The following is a 15,880-nucleotide window of genomic DNA, read 5'->3' as shown; positions in this document are numbered from 1 at the left end:
CCATCGGGCATTAGGATTTCAACATAGAATCTGGGGAGACAAACATTCGGACCATAGCAGAGCCAGAGTTCCTGCCTCTCAGTTTCCCTCCAGCCTTCAGCCAGAAATCCTTGTCCCTCCCTCCCAATGTTGCCCTGAAGTCACAAGTATTTTCAGGATGACTGTGAGAACCAATGGGTATGAATGTCACTTCTGCTGACCTTAATGTTGAAAACACATTGCTCGTGTATAATATACGTAAATTAGTGCCCTAAACCCCTGCAGCCATGGTGTAACAGCATAGAGAAGAATATGCTCGATGATAATGTCGCCCTGCACTTTTCTTCCTTTGGAGCAACTGTAATGGAGTTGTTCAGAGTAAGAGTTCTGAAGCTGGATAACTTACATCCTGTTTCTAACTCTTACTAGCTGAGTGATTTATCCTTTGTATGCTTCACATAATGATAAACTCCTAAGACTGTTGTAAGATTAAATAAGTGGATACATAGTGCTTAGAAATGTGCATAGCACAGATCTAGTGCTCAATAAATCCTAGCCATTACTCCAGTTATAGTTTCCTTCTTGATTTAATCACAACACAAATGGATCTCTCTTTAATTTTATCTAAAACACAGGAGACTTCTACACATGTCTTTCAGTAGCATTTTACACGTTGAGTAGTATTTATTCTTCTCTGTTGTTTAATTGCTGAAAACATAAAGATGCTACGTATTAAGAAGTGTACCAAATTTCAATGGAGGAAGAAAGGCAGTCTCAAAGCATTTTTAGAACACAAATAAGCCATTTTATATAATTGCTTTGCAAGCATAATTTTTGGCAAAACTCTCCAATTCCTGACCTTCACGTGAATAAAAGAACAGCAGCCTCTTTTGGACAGGCTGAGGCTGGGAATGCAAAGAATTAAGACAGGGACAAGACGTGTCGTCAACGCATTTATCTAGAGAACCATCTGAAGTGCCTACTGTGCAAACAATGATGAAAATATGAGATATAGTTCTAGCCTCCCTAACTGCTCCCCTTATAGAGGTTCCTAGATTTAGTGGATGAAGATGAGGCAGGATGACAAGAGGGGAGGGGAGGAAATTTTATCCTCAGAGGAAAGAGACTGTTTGGACTTACATTATTTCTCTAACTGAATCTCTCATCTTTGTTTCATAGGAGTCAGAAAGTTAATAAAACTTACTGGAATATGAAAAGGTTGTTAAATATTTATTGAAAATTTGAGTGTGATACTTAAAGGTACTTGTAGTCCTCGAGGTGCCTTAAAGGCAAAATGCTTTCATTCAAGGCGAAACCTTTTTCTGGAGCCTTGTTTGAGTTTGACACCCTAGCTGAGTGATATTTAAATAAAAGTAAGATAGAAAATGCCTCTTAGGAAAGAATGGCCTAGTTTCAGCATTTCTCCTTATATTAATTTAGAGGGCTCATTTTAACATGGCCCACAGGATAAAGTCTAAATTTCTCAGCTCCACAAGCTGACCTCAATCCTGTGTCTTCTTCTACTTCATCTCTCTAGTGGCTCTACCTCCATTACTTCTTTTCAGAAGTCAGTGAATCTACAAAGCACACTCATTCGTCCAAGTCTTTGCTCCTATTGTTTATTTGATTTTATTCCTATTGAAATATTCCACATCCTTCAAAGACTGGCCCTTTTGGATGATTCTCTCTGATTTCTCCAGATCTGGAATCATAGCTGCTTCTTTGTTCTCTCAGTCCTTTGTTTGTTCTTCGTTCACTGTCCTTAGATAATTCTGTCTACTGTTCAGCTAATTATCTGCATCGTTTTATCATCAAGAACAGCGAACTCTTTAGGGGAGAGTAAAATATTTCTCATTCATATGGGATACCGTACAATACCCTGTATATGCCAGAATTCAACAGGTACCTGTGGAATGAATGAACAACAAAGACCAAAAAAATTCTCAGAACTAGAGCATCCTTTCTCTCATTTCCCTTGTGTGCCATCCCATCATCTCATGTCCATTTGGACTGCCACCTTTGTGTCTTTGTGTTTCTTCTATGACCAGCTGATTATGGACACTCCTAGCTAAAACCCTTTAACACTCCTAACTGACCATAGAACAATAATTTAACCTTAGTGAAATAAAATCCAAACTTTATTCAGTGTCCTTTAAGACCTGACTTATGCCTCCAGCAAATCTCCTGTCACTCTTCTACTCAGACTTTGTTACAGCCATGCTGAATTTCTTTGCATCCCAGAAATGATCTTCCTACATGGGATGCTTTGTTCTTCCCTTCCCCTCCTCTCCATCTTCGACTGGCTGACTCCTCATCTACCAGATTCGACATAAGATGTTACCTCTTCCTGGAAATCATCTCTAGCTCCCTATACAATCTCCAGCCCCAGGCCGAATTAAGCTTTCCCTTTTGTGATCTAGGAGATAAGAAATATCAGAAAGACTTGAGTCAAGAGGTGATTCCGCTAGTTACCAAGTACTGACTTTAGACCGGTACTTCTCAAGCTTTGCCGTGTATCGGAATCCCTGGAGAGTTTGTTAAATCACAGCTCACTGGGTATCATCGCCAGAGTTTCTGCTTCAGTAGTTCTGGGATGGGTCCCAAGAATTTGCATTTTGAGCAAGTTGCTGGGTGACACTGATGATGTTGTTCTGGGGATCACACTTTAAGAACCACTGCCTTAGACAATTTGTTTAACCTCTCTAAGCTTTAGATTTACCATCTGCAAAGTGAGGCTAAGAAGGATGTTTTAAGAATTAAAGATAATGTATGTAAAGTCTTTGACATTAATTCATACTCAATTAATGCCAGTTAATATTGATTTTACATTATCATTGCTTTCATTACACTGTATTAAATTGCAGACTGAACAGACCATTTGCCAAATACACTAGGAACCCCACAGAGAGCAGAGACTGTGTTGCTTTTATTATTCTTTTATCACAGGTGCCTTATGAAGTCCATTAGTAAGCACCAAATAAACGTATAATGGAATAAATTCAAAGTAAAAGCATGCAGTAAATATTTAATAAAATGAATTTAGTGCTTCTTTGTAGGTAGCCCCTACATAGAATGTTCCATCATTCCCTAGTTCAGCTTGCTATGTTTTTGGTTTTCTTGCGACTGTTTTTGCTGATTGGTTCCTAAATCACTTTTGGTTATGGTGAATCAGTTCCCACAGCTTTTGTTTCTAAGAATATTGTACAAGCAACATAGAGGGTGTCTTTCTGTAAAGAAGTAGAAGTAAATTACCACGTGGACTATTCATTTCACTGTAGTTTCCCTTTCACACTGAATGAAAGCAAAGGCAGCACTGTATTCCCCTGCCTTCTGTGCCTGAGCATATGCTTTCATGTAACACTGGATATGGGTTAGAAATTAACATGTAAAGAATTTAATTGGCAGTTCTTTGCAAATCCATGAAGTCTCGTCTTTTGAGAAGCTTTCCTGCTATTACTGTCAGTCCATACTCCCGTCCTCCTCTTTGACCTCAGAATCTGATATTTTATTCACTTATTAGTTCAACACATTTTTTTTTTCACCATCTTCCATGTGGCAAATAGTATTCTCATGGTGGTGATGCCATTCAGGCAAAGTCCCTGCTTCACAGAACCTGAAACATGGCATTTACCAACTTGTCGTGTGAGTCTTGGCTTCCTTGTCCCTCGTGCTAATTGTGAGCTTCCTGATGTTAGGCGCACTATCTAATTGATCTTTCAGTCTCCAGCTCAATATCTGATCTAAGATAGATATTCATACATATAGGTAATTATTTATACAGAGAGACATTCATTGGTGCTTAGAAATGGAACTGAGTGCCAGAGATCATATACTGTTGTTCTGTGAGAAGATTTAGCACTCAGTAGATACGTATTCTTTGACCTACAAAGTGTTGTTTGTTTGAATTTCAGTTAAGGCCAACCAATAAAACCTGGGATTTACATAACAATCCAGATTTCCAGCTTCTCTTGAAACCCACATTCCTGTATTGCACCAATCAGCTGAAGCTAATTCCCACTCCTCCTGCTCCTTTAGATGGAGCACAGCCTCTCCATTTCACAACAAACCCTACTATTCCCTATTGTATCACACGTGTGTGTATATGCATGTGTGTTTCGTGTTTGCATGGATGTGTGGTGAATAAAGAATGAAGTTCTTCAAACTCTAAATAAATCCACTGAAAGTTTGTCTTTACAAATTTATAGCAATATAACTCCAACACTGGAAATAATAACTTATTCTTTTTTTCATTTAGTGATATGGAATGCTAACAAGGATTTGCTTTCATTTGGAATACATAGCATAGTGAGTTATCAATCTAAATTTTGTCCAAATTGTTTTTCTGCATTTTCATAGGTTTTCTGTATTTGTCAAATTAATTAGGTAACTGCTAGCTACTCTTCTACTGATGTGCATTCCACTGCAAAGTAAAAATATATCTAAATTGATCTGATTTGGGTTTTTTCCCTCCTTTATGATTATTGAACTAAAACTTTTCATTTGCCTTGGTTTTGTCATATGAGATTAGGAAACAAACATGAAATTGAACTAAAATTATAGTTTAACAAGCTAAATATATTCATGCTTTGTTTCAGCTATCCTTAAAAAGAAGAGGAAGCAAAGATTTGCCAAAATCTGAAAAAAAGGCTCAGCAGACTCCCACAGAGGTATGTGCAAATAAAATTTCAACTAATATATCAAGCACCTGTTAAAGTATATAATAATACGCTAGATCTATAAGCAAACATAATAGCCAGATACACACATGTGAAACAAAGTTAAATTATGCGTATCAATTAGGTAGCTGTAGATACAGATACTGGATGTATAAAGCACGCAGTATGTTTGCTTATAAAACTAACACTGACATCCCTATTATAATCGCTTTTACATTGTAAGCACACAGAAAAATGTCATTAGTACTTTATATGTTGCTATATTTGAGAACTGTACCCGTGGTGCTAATCTTGTTCCCTTATAATTAATAAGGTCAATAGAATGGCTGTTTCTATAATATTGAGGAGAGGAAAGAAAGGAGTGCTGTGGGAAGGGATGGCGGAGGGGAGAGAGAGGCTCGTGATGGCTTTGGAGAGACCTAGAACGAAGTAATGTTCTATACCAGTGACCAGGAAAGCAAAACCAAGGAAGCAAAGGAATAAAAATAAAACTTAAAAGATGTACTCAACATGGGCTTGTTAATCCTTAGACACAAAGCCACAGTATAAAGACAAGCCCTGCTTTCAGGGTGAGCAGAATGTGCTGATGGAGGCAATAAAGGAGATTTCAAAACAGAAAAGGACATATTTGGGGGCAGAAGTGACATTATGGCTCTCCGAAAACACTTGCCTAAATACTGACTTTTAAATGTGTAAGTTGGAATCTATAGTACTATGACATACTTTTTTCTATTCTGACAAGGTGTTTTCTCATTAATTTTAACTAAAGCAATATTTAAATATACAAAATTTGAAAAACTTTTCTCAATCCTTTTTTTAAAAGCATAACATATTAAATGTTTATTTTCCCTTTCCTCTCTCTCCTTGCTCTGTTCTTGGTTAATTTTATTCCTGGTACTTGCACAAGAAAATTTACAGGCGAGAATCTCATACTAAGATCATTACTGGTTTTTTTTTACTTTTCTCTGCATTCCTTTAGTAAGTTCAAATATGTTTTGTCACACAGTTTTCCCACTGCCTTTGCCATAACTTTAGGTACCTCAGTCTCAATATTTTGCTGGGGGTCATTTCTCATGTGGCCATGAATCCTCTTCCTCACCTCATTTAGGGAGAAGATGATATATGCTCCCTTTTCTAAAATCTTATCAGCTTTCATCAGCAGTTTGTTTTCTTTAATTCACATTTGTCGTATTCTTATACTTCCCATGTTAAAGTTTATTTTATTCTCTTCAACAATATTCTGTAATCCAGGAAGTCTAAACTGTTTGTTCCTGGCTCTACAGACCCCACTCCGTGTGCCTGTGGGCACCTTTCAACAAAACACATCCACAGCTTTCACCAGTTCCTCAGTGGGACCTGGGATCTTACAACAGTCGAGGTATATCACAATCAGCCAGTTTTTATTTCATGAGCACAAAGGTGGTGGGAAATTTATAAGTATGCTACTGTGGCCTTTGAAGTCTCTGCTATCGTTTCCAATTCATTTATTTTCAGAGATTATTACCTTTCTTTTTCAAAATCCCACCCCAACAAATTGATTAGACCTGCCTCGGATGGGAGATCTCAATTACAGAATAGTCCATAGACGATTCTATTGCTCAGTCAAGGCTGAGGACCATTGATTCACATACTTAATATTACTGCAAGCATCCCCATTCTACTGTAATTCTTGTTTACATATTCATCTTCCGTACTTAGCAAGGGTGTATTGTCGACAGGGGCGTCTTATTCAGCTTTGACTCATCAGTATCTAGTGTCTGGCACTCTGCACATGCTTAATATGCAATTTTGAATACTCCCATGTCCCCCTTTTCTAAGTTGGGCCCTATGAAATTGCCAACATGCTGTTGAGTTTGACCTACAGAAATGGCAGTTTTATATGGCTCAACCTACTATTATTTGTATAGCTTTGCATTTCATTTTGTTCATTTGCCTCAACTTCTTTGATGTATTCCTTACATGCTCCTCCAGCAGCACAGTGACTTTATTGACTGAGAAGTGGTATTGCATAGCAACTAGGAAGAGTAACTTTAGGCCAGGTTGCCTAGATGGAAATCTCTGCCATATACCAGCTATCTTGCCTTAAACATGTTACTTATTCTTTCTATGCCTCTATTTCCTCATCTATAAAATGGGTATCATAATAGAGAGTTGTACAGATTAAAATAATTAATATATGTAATTTATTAGAGTGGGATTTAGCTTCTAGTAGTGGTCAACACATCTGATGCCTTTTATTTCACCCGATTGTCTTACTATTCTCTCGTGCCTCTTTTCTAGAGGCAACACATGCAATGGAAAAAGTATGAGTTTTAGAAACTGTCTGAATACACATGTGCTCTGTCATTTATTAACTTGTGCTCTACCATGTTTAATAAACCTCTCTGAAGCTTAACTGCCTTATCTGTGAAGTAGACATAGCATCACCTTCCTCACGGGGTTGATGTGAGGATATAATGACATAAGGAATATGATGTTCAGGCTCTGCACACTCAGCAGACCTCAAACCTTCATACTAATTCTCACTAGTAGATGGGAAGACATGAGCCCCGTGCCCGGCTCTCCATCTCTTCCATCTCAGAAGCTCTGGGACATATTTACTAAGCATCTCTGGCAAAAGCTCACCATAGTCCTCACCTCCACCACCAGTGGTTGCTGCTTCTACCAGAATTTATCTGAAGCACAGCTGACTCAGTGCTGGGAAAGGCAGGCATTTCTAGTCCCATTTTTAAAATGAGGAAAACAAAGTCGACAGAAGTTACATGATTGACCCAAAGTACATACTTAAAAGAGAATTTTAGGAAATTGTCCTTGGGAAATATGCCCTTGAAAACAATCATATGCTTTTATATTAGCTCTCAGAGAAAGAGTTGAGTTCCATTTTTCTGTTTGTACTTTTCAACTTAGTTGATGATTAGAATTTGAAGGTTGTCCTAGGAATATGTGAGAAGAACTTCCATAGGGTCCATGCCATCATCCTTTTATGAGGTAGAACCAACTCTATCCATTTCAGACTGATGGGAGTACATCATATTTTAAAAGGGATCTAGATGGAACACCTACCAGTTTCTCCTTGGATGGGCCATTCCGGTGTTAAACTCTCCCTACTTTAAAGGCCTGTAAAAACAATTCTCCCTTGAATAAAGATGGAGGACAGATTACTTTCCATATGGCAGGGTGCTTATGAGCCTAAACCTTAGTGTCAGACAGAACTGAATTCAAATTTCACCTTTGTCCTTTGCCACTTATTAGCCGGGTAACCTTGAAGAAGTTATTGAACATCTTTGAACCAGGTATTTTGATACCTACTCATAAGTTTACTCGGAACATTAAATTAGGTCATATGTATAAAGAACTTTACAGAATTGGCTGAGAGTCAGTACTCAATAAACGGCAGTGAGTGCACATTAACCATGTGTTCCTTCCAGGAAATGTTTCATATTTATCACAGTCAAGGGAATTCAACCCATACAAAAAACAAAACAAGCAAAATTAACACTGTCGAAATGACAGCCAAACAGTTGTGTGCAGTTACAACATATAATAATCTCTGAATAGTGATGGCCACATTTTTTCTCTTTATATTCCCTTGTCTTTTTGTTTCCAAGATGTACTATTGTCCTAATCTCTTATTTGCCAAAGAATTTAAATGATTTGGAAAAAATATACAGCATCTACTTCTCTCTTTGTGTCTCTCACTAAATCCTAAATACAAGAAAAAGGAATTATTGTTTTGCAGGTGTCCTTTTTTGGTTGTTTTCTTGATTTACATAAAAATGACCTCCTACCCTCTTCCGCTCTTTTCCCAAATGAGGAGGACAATGAAGATCTGAAATGCCAGCTGCAGTTCGTGAAGGAAGAAGCTGCTTTGATGAGAAAGAAAATGGCCAAGATTGATAAAGAAAAGGACAGATTCGAACACGAGCTGCAGAAGTACAGATCCTTTTACGGGGATCTGGACAGTCCTTTGCCCAAAGGAGAAGCCGGGGGGCCCCCCAGCACCAGGGAGGCAGAACTCAAGCTCAGGCTGAGGCTGGTGGAGGAGGAAGCCAACATCCTGGGCAGGAAAATCGTCGAACTGGAGGTGGAGAACAGGGGCCTGAAGGCGGAACTGGACGACCTGAGGGGCGATGACTTCAACGGCTCGGCCAACCCGCTCATGAGGGAGCAGAGCGAATCCCTCTCGGAGCTGCGGCAGCACCTGCAGCTGGTGGAAGACGAGACGGAGCTGCTGCGGAGGAACGTGGCCGACCTGGAGGAGCAGAACAAGCGCATCACGGCGGAGCTCAACAAGTACAAGTACAAGTCCGGCGGCCACGAGAGTGCGCGGCACCACGACAGCGCCAAGACCGAGGCCCTGCAGGAGGAGCTGAAGGCGGCGCGCCTGCAGATCAACGAGCTCAGCGGCAAGGTCATGCAGCTGCAGTACGAGAACCGCGTGCTCATGTCCAACATGCAGCGCTACGACCTGGCCTCGCACCTGGGTATCCGCGGCAGCCCCCGCGACAGCGACGCCGAGAGCGACGCGGGCAAGAAGGAGAGCGACGACGACTCCCGGCCGCCGCACCGCAAGCGCGAAGGGCCCATCGGCGGCGAGAGCGACTCGGAGGAGGTGCGCAACATCCGCTGCCTCACGCCCACCCGCTCCTTCTACCCCGCGCCCGGGCCCTGGCCCAAGAGCTTCTCCGACCGGCAGCAGATGAAGGACATCCGCTCGGAGGCCGAGCGCCTGGGCAAGACCATCGACCGGCTCATCGCCGACACGAGCACCATCATCACCGAGACGCGCATCTACGTGGCCAACGGGGACCTCTTCGGACTGATGGACGAGGAGGACGACGGCAGCCGCATCCGCGAGCACGAGCTGCTCTACCGCATCAACGCACAGATGAAGGCCTTCCGCAAGGAGCTGCAGACCTTCATCGACCGCCTCGAGGTGCCCAAGTCCGCGGACGACCGCGGCGCCGAGGAGCCCATATCCGTGAGTCAGGTACAGTTCTGCCTATTGCGAGCCACGGCGATGGCGAGTCTGGTCCGCGGAGCCGCGGTCCCCAGTGGGGCGTCTCCGCGCACCGACCTCCACGCCCCGCTTTAGGGAAGTCCCGGCTCAGAGCCGCTCTGGGCTTGGACAGCACTCCTCTTCTTTCACACTGTCCTTCAGGTCTGAGATTTCCGTACTCCAGTCGCAGTCGCTCAGTATTTCACCTCGTTCCGTTTAAAAGGGAAATTTAACCCCTTCCTCCCCCAGTTTTTGTGTAAAGATGAAAGGATGTTTTAGATATCATTATTATTATTACTACTACTACTGAAGGTCAACATTTTTATTATTACTCTACTGACTCCTATAGATCGAGCTGCAAGAAGATCCCGAATAGGAATCTTCAGTTGTTGGTTTGCGGTTTTCGAGCCAAGATCCAAATTGAGTTTAAGTAATTTTTTTTTAAATTACCAAATAAGCAGGATTGATGCATAACTATTGGTAAATGTGGAACCCAGTGGTAAAGAGAGCTGGTGCTGTGTCTAGAGCCCTCCCAAAACAACAGATGGAAGCCGCTCCTTTACCATAAGTCGAAGTAACATGATCGTTATTTCTGGAAAAAGTCACAGTCAGCTGTGTAGTGGGAAATCTCAGGACTGGGGAAGGAGTGTTACACCTCAGCTTTAAGGCAACACTAATTCAGAAACTAGTAATAACCATTCCCGGACAGGGAAACCAGCATTTTCCTTCATCCTGATTTGTAGAGGCACACGTGATGAATTGGACTGAGCTGCTCTAGCCAGGTATGGTGGCCAAAGACCAATGCATTGTGTCAGTTAATCACGTAAGAGAGAATTTATAAAACAAAACAGGCAGCGCTACCCGCTCTGGCAAGCCTGGCGTCCTGTATCTCTCGGAAAACCCACAGAAGGACAACAGCATGCATGGCTTTTAAGACACACAAGTCTAAAGATCAGTTTATATACAGAAGCATGACATTAGATTAACTGCCTTTTAGTCACAGCTAGAAAAATTTCAACCCTATCGCTTATTTATCTTGCATGTTGCTCTGCTTTGCTTTGGGGGAAAAAAAAAGATTTGTGATAAAACTCGTTGGATTTTGAAAGGTTAAGGCTCTTTTTTCTGTTTATTATATAAAATAATTGGTTTTTAGTTTTCTTGTTGAATATTTTTGAGTACTTTGAGCATGTCGTTTTTCAATTATATTCTCAGGGGAAAAAATAGACACCAGAGGGAGAGAGAGCACTGTGTAATAGGTTTCAGATTTTGTAAATAGAGGCTTAAGGAGGGTTCTTCTTTATCTTAAGTTGAATAAATGCTTAGATTAGTTGATATAAATCTGTTTTTTAAATTATTATTAATTAACTTTTCTCTTTGTGTTTGCATTTACCTTCCCAGATGTTCCAGCCTATCATTTTACTTATTCTCATTCTTGTATTATTTTCATCACTTTCTTACACAACAATATTTAAACTTGTCTTCCTCTTTACACTGTTTTTTGTACTGTAAATCTTTCCTCATTTACCATTCATTGTAGTATTTTCAGTTTGTTTGTTTTGTTCACCCTTCAAGACAAGAAGTAAAAGAAATATTATTTCTGTAGTAACCAATGCTATAAAAACACTGAAGACTGCTTGTTTCTTTAAAAAGACACATCTTGCCACTACCAAATTCAATAAGAAGGCCACGCACTAAAATATTTCAGGTAAGGAAGTAAGTGTGACCTTTTTTTAATAAATCATTTTAATTTTGCTTCTTTCTTTTATATCTTGAATTGTACTCTTTGATAAATAATTGCAAGAGTGGCTGTAAAAATTGAGAATCTCTCAGTTTTTTCCCATTTGTTGACTGGCATGATAATTCAAAAGCTGGACATTTACAAGTTGATCACATTTCAAAAAAATAAAGAGATTTATAAACTACCTTTGCTAGGTTAAACTAGACTAACAAGATAATGTTGATATTCAATAAATTTCAATGAAAATTATGATGAATGAATGAAATACAACCATCGTGGAAACTAAATAATTTGTTGCAATGCTGATGGTGTTCTGTCTAAAAAGATGTGTGTGGAAGCATGAGAGTGGATTAGGCCTTAGTTTACTGAGAAAATAATTATCCCCATCCTACTGCATTAGATCAGCTTCCAACCAAACCAGCCGTTTCTGCATTTACCTATTAAACTTGGAGTTCTGTCCTCTATAATACATTAGCACACAGAACTGCCTCCAGAGCAAGAAATATGCAAGAAATACAGTATGTGAAATATTTTGAGTAGGGAAAGAAATAGACATTCTCTAGAATTTCATTAAATCAAAATCCGAGGCCAGTAGCATAGTTCCAGTGGGAGTTGCTCTCTAAACATAAACTTACTTTGATGAGCTTGAACATCCCCCTTTCTTCTCCTACCTAAAGTGGCCTGGATAGGTTCCATTTAGCCAAAAGGCTTTATTCCATCCGTCTTGTTGGCAGTTTACCCCATGGAAAGCTGAAACGCACCACAGCCCCCAAGATTCAGGGGCACCAGGACTCATTGAAGTCTTGTACTTGGAAATATTTGCAGGATGGTTGGTGGATATGAAAATCTGTTGGAAAGTGAAGTATCTTGCCCCTCCAGGGTAAGAATAATATGTGGAAAATCTTTGCTTTGTTACACAAGTTGGTACTAGTAACAATCTGTTGAATCCTCATGCTCTAGTATATTCATTTCCCTTTGAGGATTAATTTTTTAAAAATTCACAATAGTTGAAAATTCAGTTTAAAATGACTGCTCTTAATCCCCATGTTTTAAAATTTCTTTTGGGTTTTTATTCCGTTTTGTTTTGGGGGGAGGAGAGACCTGGAATGAGGAGAGATTAACCAACAGTTGGAACCTGTTACTGCATACCTTTGGCTTTTCGTCTTAGAGATTCAGAAGGCTAGGTAGAACTTCATGACAAAAAAGAATGAAATAACATAAGTGCTATATTTAATCAATTATTCAAGTGTTTACTTTTAAAAAATTTCATCTCAGGGAAAGCAACCACTTTAAAAATCAAAATTTGCCTGTTAGATCTTTGATAAGCTTCCAGACCACCATCTTAGAGCAACTGCTTTGGCAAATGGAACTGAAACTAAATGTGTGAAATTTATCTGAAATGTTTATTGCCTTTGGAGCCACATACACCTGGCTCAGCAGTGATTCTCAGCTACCTCTGGAGCATTTGGTAGTTTATGGAGGCATTCTGGGTTGTCACAATGACTGGGAACCTCTCTTGGCAGTTAGAGGAAAGAGGTCACAATTTCAAGTAATTGTCCTGCTCAAATTGCTAAGATTGTCCCTGTGGGAAAGTGTGGTTGAACTATCTAAAATATGTATGCCCGGCCTGTACCAACGTTACGGTGAACTACACTATACTGGCTATATAGAATCATTCGTTGCCTAGGTTTGGGTAGAGCTTAAAGTTCCAGCCATTCAGTGGATGTCCACATCCTCTCTAGAGCATTTCCACCTTTGTCATACGGCCTTTGCCAGAAGACCCGTAATGACAAAGCCGTTCTATTTTCACACCTGTGATGGTGTTAGAAAACTCTCCTTTCATTAATACAGGTTCTTGAAACCAACAAAATCACAGAAGACAAATAGGAACAGTACATGACAGAAGGGAGAACCAACACGAATATTGTGTGTGTACAAGGTCACGCACACACCTGGAGATAAAGGCACACGTGCACAGTGAATTAAAGCCTCAGGATGATCCCACACACACCCTGACAACCCACCACTTTGTCATCATACAGTTATCTCTGCCACGAAGCTTCCTCATGTTGATCTGGAGAGGATATGGTATCCCACAAACCCACCAGCAATGATGGATGCCAACTGACTCTACCCTGCAAACCCAGATGAGAAGGCATACACAAGAGATGTGAGAATGGAGCAAAAAGATAGAGCACGGCTCCTTTGTGTCTTTAGCAAACATTCTGAAGTGTTGACTATGTTAGGTATAGAGAAAGTGAGGTTCAGTTCCTACTCTTTTAGAGCTTTCAGTTGATTAACCAGGACAAACATGTAAACAGCCAACTCGAACATATATTTTTATTGAAGTGAAAAAAAAGGCTTGTGGTTGCAATTTATTATTTATTGGACACCTGATAGTGTGTTAGGTTTCCCTAAGAAAACGTAATAAAATTCCTAGGCATTCTTGGATGGAACAATATCATAAATAACTGCAGGGGGTGGGGTGATATGTACCTCAATGATATCCTGTGACCTGAGTAAGAAAGGAGAAACTAACCAAGGGAGGTGTGGGCTCCCAAAACACCAGTCTCATCCTCAGATCTCTTGTTAGGAATTAAAGTCATCTGGCAATAGGAGTGTTAATCTCACCTATGAACTCCGAAGGCAATGACTTTATAGAAGAGTTCCGTGAGAATCTTGAGCTCCATCCAGGCCCTCCATATACGGAACCCCAGTAAGATATTGGGGAGAGGAAATAGGACTGACTTAGCTACTGCTCACGGATTCTGGAGCATTTGGGCTCGTTCTGACAACTCCTCTGAAGTTAGTGAGGCAACTTTGCTGTATATTCGAACTCCAGGGAGGCTTTTTCCAACTCTGCCCTGCCCACTGCATAGCCAGCTTCCCAGTTTGTGCCTGTGTGAATGCACACACCTCTACCACACTGTGGTGTGTGATGAGAGATGCATCCAGCATCGGGGAATTCAGACCTGCCTCTATCTCAAGGGACTGCTGGGGGCCAGTAGTCGGCAGGTGATCTCAGCAAACTGCCAGCAGGCACCAAGTGATCTTGTCCCTTGGCTTCTTCCTGGAACTTCAAGCTATTCTGTGGGCATCCAGCATCTAGGGAGCATCTCTCCCTTACACTACAGGACACAAACTTGGTAAGAGAAGTTAACAAATCTGGTGCCCAAGACCTCAGAAAGAGAATCCCCAGCATCTGCTTCCCCTGCCCTTTGATCCTGTTACTCGCATTATCTTTATTGTATAAAGCTAGTTCTAAAAGAGGAACACTCAGGCTTCTTTGTTCATCGAGAGAACAAAGTCCCCCAAGTGTCGAAACAAAGAGACTTCTCCTATTTGTACCTTTGGAGCTGTGCTATTTAAACATCATGCTGAAAATAAATTCAAACAAACAAACCTTATTGTAGAAAATTCCATTGCATGCACATTCTTGGGAGTAGGAAGAAGTGTCTTTGGTAATTTGGCCTAGATTCAAGAAAAAAGGAATTCTGTTGGCTATTTTTAAAGCATAATTGAGTCAAACTCATAAAACAAAAGAAAATTCAGCACAGAGCCTGGAATGTGTATTGGCCTGCGTTCCCCAACCCGCACTTCAGTTCGTGTGGTAGAGTGGGATACAGTTATGTAAGCAGCTGCCAGGGAAGTCTGGAATGTCACTTTGGTAGCTAAGCCTTAACTGCAAATATTCACACAGTGTTTGTAGCTACAGTCTTATAGAATTACAGCCAACTTTTATCTGGTAGAGTTGTGCTTTGGGTCAGATGCCCTAATTGTATGTCAGGATTGAAGAGAGAAAACAGTGAAGGATAACATCAGAAAGTGAGAAAAGTTGACTCTTTCTTAATCTACAGGGATTTGGTCCAGTTCAAAAACAATATTCGAGAAGACTCTACTGCTTAAACCCTGGTTCTGAACCAGTTAGATGTAATGAAAGATAGTTTTGCTTCTATTTTGTAATTTTGATCTAGCTTTTGATAGGTGAAGTGATTGCAGACCCATTTTGATGAAACTAACATTTTATGAGTGGGTCCTGGATTCCCAACAGCCTACTTGTGGAATTTCAGAGGGAAACTCATTCAGAGTAAGAAGACTTTATGGCCCGGAGATGGCAGGAAAACCTTTATAGTAACAGTAATAGATGTGTTAACGTACTAAATGCTTCTAAACGGTACTGTTGTGTTGAGCAGTTGGGAGAAGCAGCAGCGGTGGTAGCTATTTTAAATGTTGGCCATTCTAAAGTGTGTGCAAAATCATAGAATCTCTGGGGCCTGCCTGGTTGCCTAGTGGTTAGGCAGCCCGGGGTTTGCAGGTTCGGATCCCGGGTGCGGATCTACACACCACTCATCAGGCCATGCTGTGGTGGCATCCCACATACAAAAATAGAGGAATATTGGCATGGATGTTAGCTCAGTGACACTCTTCCTCAAGCAAAAAGAGGAAGATTGGCAACGGGTGATGCTTCAGAGCCAATCTTCCTCACCA

General features: G+C 40.6%; 2 protein-coding genes across 3 annotated transcripts in view; both read left to right on the top strand.

The window, feature by feature from the left end:
* MTCL3 (MTCL family member 3) overlaps positions 1-11,189 on the top strand; it is a 49,224-nt gene extending 38,035 nt beyond the window's left edge. The window contains exons 5-7 of one of the 2 annotated variants that reach the window (XM_044757223.2): positions 4,575-4,646; positions 8,470-9,636; positions 11,053-11,189. In XM_044757223.2, the coding sequence (XP_044613158.2) occupies positions 4,575-4,646; positions 8,470-9,636; positions 11,053-11,163 (1,350 nt within the window). In that variant the 3' untranslated portion in view covers positions 11,164-11,189. Of the gene's footprint in view, positions 1-4,574; positions 4,647-8,469; positions 9,646-11,052 lie in introns of both variants that reach the window. The other variant, XM_014853480.3, reaches the window with a different exon arrangement.
* A 33-nt stretch (positions 11,190-11,222) lies between these two features.
* The window catches only part of KIAA0408 (KIAA0408 ortholog), a 32,559-nt gene continuing 27,901 nt past the window's right edge, over positions 11,223-15,880 (top strand). The window contains exon 1 of the mRNA XM_070496167.1: positions 11,223-11,359. The gene's annotated coding sequence lies outside the window, so the exon portion shown is untranslated. The remainder of the gene's footprint in view (positions 11,360-15,880) is intronic.

Source organism: Equus asinus, chromosome 24 (genome assembly GCF_041296235.1).
Source record: "Equus asinus isolate D_3611 breed Donkey chromosome 24, EquAss-T2T_v2, whole genome shotgun sequence".
NCBI classification, from domain to species: Eukaryota; Metazoa; Chordata; class Mammalia; order Perissodactyla; family Equidae; genus Equus; species Equus asinus.
The sequence above is the reverse complement of the archived record's forward strand: the minus strand, read 5'-3'. Positions and strand labels throughout refer to the sequence as shown.